At 47.7% G+C, this 6,126-nt stretch overlaps 1 protein-coding gene across 1 annotated transcript in view; it reads left to right on the top strand.

Annotated features, from left to right (window-relative positions):
* The first annotated feature begins 1,865 nt into the window (after nucleotides 1-1,865).
* The window catches only part of LOC115126122 (inositol polyphosphate-4-phosphatase type I A-like), a 73,332-nt gene continuing 69,071 nt past the window's right edge, over nucleotides 1,866-6,126 (top strand). The window contains exon 1 of the mRNA XM_065015345.1: nucleotides 1,866-2,807. Within this exon, the coding sequence (XP_064871417.1) occupies nucleotides 2,746-2,807 (62 nt within the window). The 5' untranslated portion in view covers nucleotides 1,866-2,745. The remainder of the gene's footprint in view (nucleotides 2,808-6,126) is intronic.

Below are 6,126 nucleotides of genomic sequence, written 5' to 3'. Positions count from 1 at the left end.
TTGAACCTTCTTGGAGTATGCAGCATTACTAGTTATTGTTATGTAGATTATATTTATTTACATTTAACTAGTTAAGAGCTAAAGGATGTAGGAGAGAGTGGGGTAGGTTAAGAGATTTTTGATTTTTAGCATCACTTCTTCAAGGGAAATGTATTCTTTCTAACAAATATATCTACGTATATTTCAGGATGTTGTGTATCCCAGTAAATAATCTAAATTCATCTAAACGTTACAGTTTTGAAAACATAGCTGGTCCAAAAAAAGTGGTCTCTTGGCACAGCTTACCTGGGTTTGGGGTAAGTTGAGTCATGGAACAAGGTAAGCATCCTTTCTGTACTGAATGAAATATTATCACTACATTTTTAAAACCATGACTATCTTCATTACCCAAACACAATTCAACACAATCACAATTGCTTTTTTGTCTTTTATACAGTAACAAAACACTTTGTAATTTAAAAAAAAACATTTTAACATACAGTAGGCCAGGCCCTGTTGTTACCTCATATCCCAGCATTAATGTCTTGCATTACGCCTGGGAAGAAAACACTTCAATTTGCTCAACTTGTCATTGGCTCAACCATTTGCTCAACTTGCCATTGGCTCAACCATTTGCTCAACGTACCCCATGGTCATTGGCTCAACTTACCACAAGGCAAACATCATTGTAGCCCATGCAGCTACAATGATGCCCTTACATGCTAGGTTTAGGTCCTCTTATTGAAGCTGATAGAGAATCCAAATGATGTATGGAACCATCTTAAACTGATCTACTTTGGTTTAGACACTTGCATTATGAACATCTAACACAAATTAAATTGACTTGCTGAAAACCTTCTTCTTTTTTTACCTAACCACTTTTCCAATGTGGCTTCTTGCCTCACGGACTCCATGAAATTATGACCTCTTCCTAAATATTTGGTCAAATTATTAATTTTGTGAATGATTTCCTAGAAACAAGGGTGGCTCAACTTACCACATTGGCTAAACTTACCACACTTTCCCCTATAGTGTTGTTTGATGTTGAATCTCAGCTAGTACTTGATCAATGAAAATAATTGCTTGGTTAGGCCTGGGAGTGCAGAGTAGTCAGGACAGACTTCGGAACCATGTTTACCACCTACATTCTCCTACACATAGACAATACATCAGTTATATCAGAGTTCTATAGCTCCTACATATGTGTGTGTCAGATAGAGATTCCTAATCTCAAATGATACACTGCGCTACTGTTCACCAAAAACACATAGTCCAATGAGGATGGAGGTTGGCCAGGGATACTGTAGGAGAGAGAAGGAGAAGAGAGGATAGGAGAGGGGAAAAAGAGAGGGGAGGGAGAGAGAGGAGGGGGGAAAGAGAGGAGAGGAGAGGAGAAGAGAGGAGAGGAGAGGAGTGGAGAGGAGAGGAGAGGAGAGGAGAGGAGAGGAGAGGAGAGGAGAGGAGAGGAGAGGAGAGGAGAGGAGAGGAGATGTGAGGGGGGAAAAGAGAGAGGAAGAGAGGAGAGGAGAAGAGAGGAGAGAGAAGGTGAAGAGAGAAGATGAGAGGGAAAAAAGAGAGGGGACGAGAAGAGAGGTGAGGAGAGGAGAAGAGAGGAGTGGAGATGGAAAAAGAGAGGGGAGGTGGAGAGAGGAGAGGAGAGGAGAAAAGAGAGGGGAGGTGGAGAGAGGAGAGGAGAGGAGAAGAGGGGAGACAAGAGGAAAGGTGAGGGGGAAAGATAGAGAAGGAGAGGAGAGAGGAGAGGGAAAAACGAGAGGGGAGGTGGAGAGAGGAGAGGAGAGGAGAAAAGAGAGGCGAGGTGGAGAGAGGAGAGGAGAGGAGAAGAAAGGAGAGGAGAAGAGGGGAGACAAGAGGAAAGGTGAGGGGGAAAGATAGAGAAGGAGAGGAGAAGAGAGGAGAGGGAAAACCAGAGGGGAGGTGGAGACAAAGAGCAAGAAAGAAAGGAGAGGAGATGAGAGACAAAGACACATGGGAGCAGATAATAGAGACAGAGAGACAGAGAGAGAGAGAGAGAGACAGGGGAGCAGACAACAGAGAGAGAGAGAGAGAGAGAGACAGGGAGCAGACAACAGAGAGAGAGACAGAAGCGATGGACAGTAGACAGGGAGACAGGGAGGAGAAGGCACACAAGGGCAGGTGAGGAAAGGGGGAAAGTGGAGGACAGAAGGGGAATAGATTAGGACAGGATGAGAGATGCTCTAGTCCAGCTGGTAGTGACAGTCTCAGCACGGTGTCTGGTGTACTATGCAGCCAGTGCCAGGCCCTCCTTGCTGGGTCACTCTCTCTTCCTCACCATCTCGCCATCCCTGGAGAGGAGTGTTTGGCTGTCTAAGCAGTTGTCTGAGCTAGCCTCCCCCAAACCCTGACCCCTTCTCTCAGCCTCTCCATCTCCAACATAAGTACCTCCACCCCTGTAGAACCCCGTACTCTACCTGTCTCTCAACCCCCACCCCATTCTCCCTTTGAAAGGCAACAGAAATTTGTCCCACCACTTTCTGTTCTCAAAAAGCAGGAGGCCTCTTTTCCCCATCACTCTCCCAACCTCCACCACAAAGCAAAATCCATTCCTTCATCCTCCCTGTCCTGTCTTAAAAGGCACCATCTCCTTCAAAAGTCTAAGCCTCCCACCCACCAGATTCCCCCATCCTTATGCCCATAAAGTGATTCCTTCTCTCAGTAGCAGAAAGTGAATATCTGATTTCTGATAGATCTCCATGTTTCTCATGTCTCAATCTCCTTAGCTGCTTGATGCAACGCCAGTGTTGTGGGTTTGATCCCTCCTGCTGGGCCACATACTCTGTTAATGAACAGTAAGTTATCTGTGATGGAGATCTGATTGGCTCCCGTGGCTAAGCCTCACATCCAGAGAGACGGGGTGTCACACAGTCCTTCTCCCAGAGCCCCAGGGTCCCAGGCAATGAGGCTTACAGCATGTTAAAGCCTGTTCCCACTGACAATGACTCATAAAGCTTAATGATACCAGTGGGCCATCAGACGAGTAGTGGTGCTAATGGCCCACTGTTTGGTTTCATACAGAGCTGCCAGCATAGAGATGACTCTGTCAGTGATGGAATGGGAGGGTAGGAGTGTTTATGTCTGTATGCTGGTGAATGTGCACTTCTCTGTGCCTAAGTTTTCATGAGTGGGAACACGTGTGTGTGTGTGTGTGTGTGGGGGGGGGTCTGACATCAGCACATGATGTAAAAATAGACTTGCATACATAGAAGCCCTCTGGACGGATGCACAGGCACAACCAGCAGTGTCTTTATATATGTATCGTACACAATCACAACAGTAGCTGCACACACACACACACACACACACACACACACACACACACACACACACACACACACACACACACACACACACACACACACACACACACACACACACACACACACACACACACACACACACACACACACACACACACACACACACACACACACACACACACACCTGCCCTTAAAAGGTTTGGCTTAACTTCCTTTCCCCTTTTGTCCCAGTACTAATATATTATTTACCAGATCAACAGATCTGGAAGACAGATGGAGCACCTGGCCCTGTGTGTATGTGTGTGTGTCTGGTGTGCGTGTGTGTCTGTGTGTTTGTGTGTGTGTGTGTCTATGTGTGTGTGTGTGTGTGTGTGTTTGTGTGTGTGTGTGTCTAAGTGTGTGTATGTGTGTGTGTGTGTGTGTCTGGTGTGCGGGTGCATTCATGTGTGTGTATACGTGAGTTTGTGTATGAGGAAATGCCAAGTTTGTCAAACATGCCACAGGAAATGTAAACGTCTCAGGGCGAGCGCAAGACCCATTCAGGTTACATCAGTCATTCTCCACGCATCGCGCCGACAGAAACAAACATCTTTCTGGTAAGAAGAGGGGCGGGGGCGTATGCCTTATGGCTAACGAGATGTGGTGTGATCAAAGAAACATACAGAAACTCAAATCCTTCTGTTCACCTGATTTAGAATTCCTCACAATCAAATGTCGACCGCATTATCTACCAAGAGAATTCTCTTCGATTATAATCACAGCCGTATATATTCCCCCCCAAGCAGACACATTGATGGCTCTGAACGAACTTTATTTGACTCTTTGCAAACTGGAATCCATACATCCTGAGGCTGCATTCATTGTAGCTGGGGATTTTAACAAGGCTAATCTGAAAACAAGACTCCCTAAATTGTATCAGCATATCGATTGCGCAACCAGGGCCGGAAAAACCTTGGATCATTGTTACTCTAACTTCCGCGACGCATATAAGGCCCTGCCACACCCTCCTTTCGGAAAAGCTGACCACGACTCCATTTTGTTGATCCCTGCCTACAGACAGAAACTAAAACGGGAGGCTCCCACGCTGAGGTCTGTCCAACGCTGGTCCGACCAAGCTGATTCCACACTCCAAGACTGCTTCCATCACGTGGACTGGGATATGTTTCGTATTGCGTCAGATAACAACATTGACGAATACGCTGATTCGGTGTGCGAGTTCATTAAAACGTGCGTTGAAGATGTCGTTCCCATAGCAACAATTAAAACATTCCCTAACCATAAACCGTGGATTGATGGCAGCATTTGCGTGAAACTGAAAGCGCGAACCACTGCTTTTAATCAGGGCAAGGTGACTGGTAACATGACCGAATACAAACAGTGCAGCTATTCCCTCCGCAAGGCTATCAAACAAGCTAAGCGTCAGTATAGAGACAAAGTAGAATCTCAATTCAACGGCTCAGACACAAGAGGCATGTGGCAGGGTCTACAGTCAATCACGGACTACAAGAAGAAAACCAGCCCAGTCACGGACCAGGATGTCTTGCTCCCAGGCAGACTAAATAACTTTTTTGCCCGCTTTGAGGACAATACAGTGCCACTGACACGGCCTGCAACGAAAACATGCGGACTCTCCTTCACTGCAGCCGAGGTGAGTAAAACATTTAAACGTGTTAACCCTCGCAAGGCTGCAGGCCCAGACGGCATCCCCAGCCGCGCCCTCAGAGCATGCGCAGACCAGCTGGCCGGTGTGTTTACGGACATATTCAATCAATCCCTATACCAGTCTGCTGTTCCCACATGCTTCAAGAGGGCCACCATTGTTCCTGTTCCCAAGAAAGCTAAGGTAACTGAGCTAAACGACTACTCACTTCCGTCATCATGAAGTGCTTTGAGAGACTAGTCAATTACCATATCACCTCCACCCTACCTGACACCCTAGACCCACTCCAATTTGCTTACCGCCCAAATAGGTCCACAGACGATGCAATCTCAACCACACTGCACACTGCCCTAACCCATCTGGACAAGAGGAATACCTATGTGAGAATGCTGTTCATCGACTACAGCTCGGCATTCAACACCATAGTACCCTCCAAGCTCGTCATCAAGCTCGAGACCCTGGGTCTCGACCCCGCCCTGTGCAACTGGGTACTGGACTTCCTGACGGGCCGCCCCCAGGTGGTGAGGGTAGGCAACAACATCTCCACCCCGCTGATCCTCAACACTGGGGCCCCACAAGGGTGCGTTCTGAGCCCTCTCCTGTACTCCCTGTTCACCCACGACTGCGTGGCCACGCACGCCTCCAACTCAATCATCAAGTTTGCGGACGACACAACAGTGGTAGGCTTGATTACCAACAACGACGAGACGACCTACAGGGAGGAGGTGAGGGCCCTCGGAGTGTGGTGTCAGGAAAATAACCTCACACTCAACGTCAACAAAACTAAGGAGATGATTGTGGACTTCAGGAAACAGCAGAGGGAACACCCCCCTATCTACATCGATGGAACAGTAGTGGAGAGGGTAGTAAGTTTTAAGTTCCTCGGCATACACATCACAGACAAACTGAATTGGTCCACTCACACAGACAGCATCGTGAAGAAGGCAGCAGCGGCGCCTCTTCAACCTCAGGAGGCTGAAGAAATTCGGCTTGTCACCAAAAGCACTCACAAACTTCTACAGATGCACAATCGAGAGCATCCAGGCGGGCTGTATCACCGCCTGGTACGGCAACTGCTCTGCCCACAACCGTAAGGCTCTCCAGAGGGTAGTGAGCTCTGCACAACGCATCACCGGGGGCAAACTACCTGCCCTCCAGGACACCTACACCACCCGATGTTACAGGAAGGCC

This window comes from Oncorhynchus nerka, linkage group LG3 (assembly GCF_034236695.1).
Source record: "Oncorhynchus nerka isolate Pitt River linkage group LG3, Oner_Uvic_2.0, whole genome shotgun sequence".
NCBI classification, from domain to species: domain Eukaryota; kingdom Metazoa; phylum Chordata; class Actinopteri; order Salmoniformes; family Salmonidae; genus Oncorhynchus; species Oncorhynchus nerka.
The sequence above is the reverse complement of the archived record's forward strand: the minus strand, read 5'-3'. Positions and strand labels throughout refer to the sequence as shown.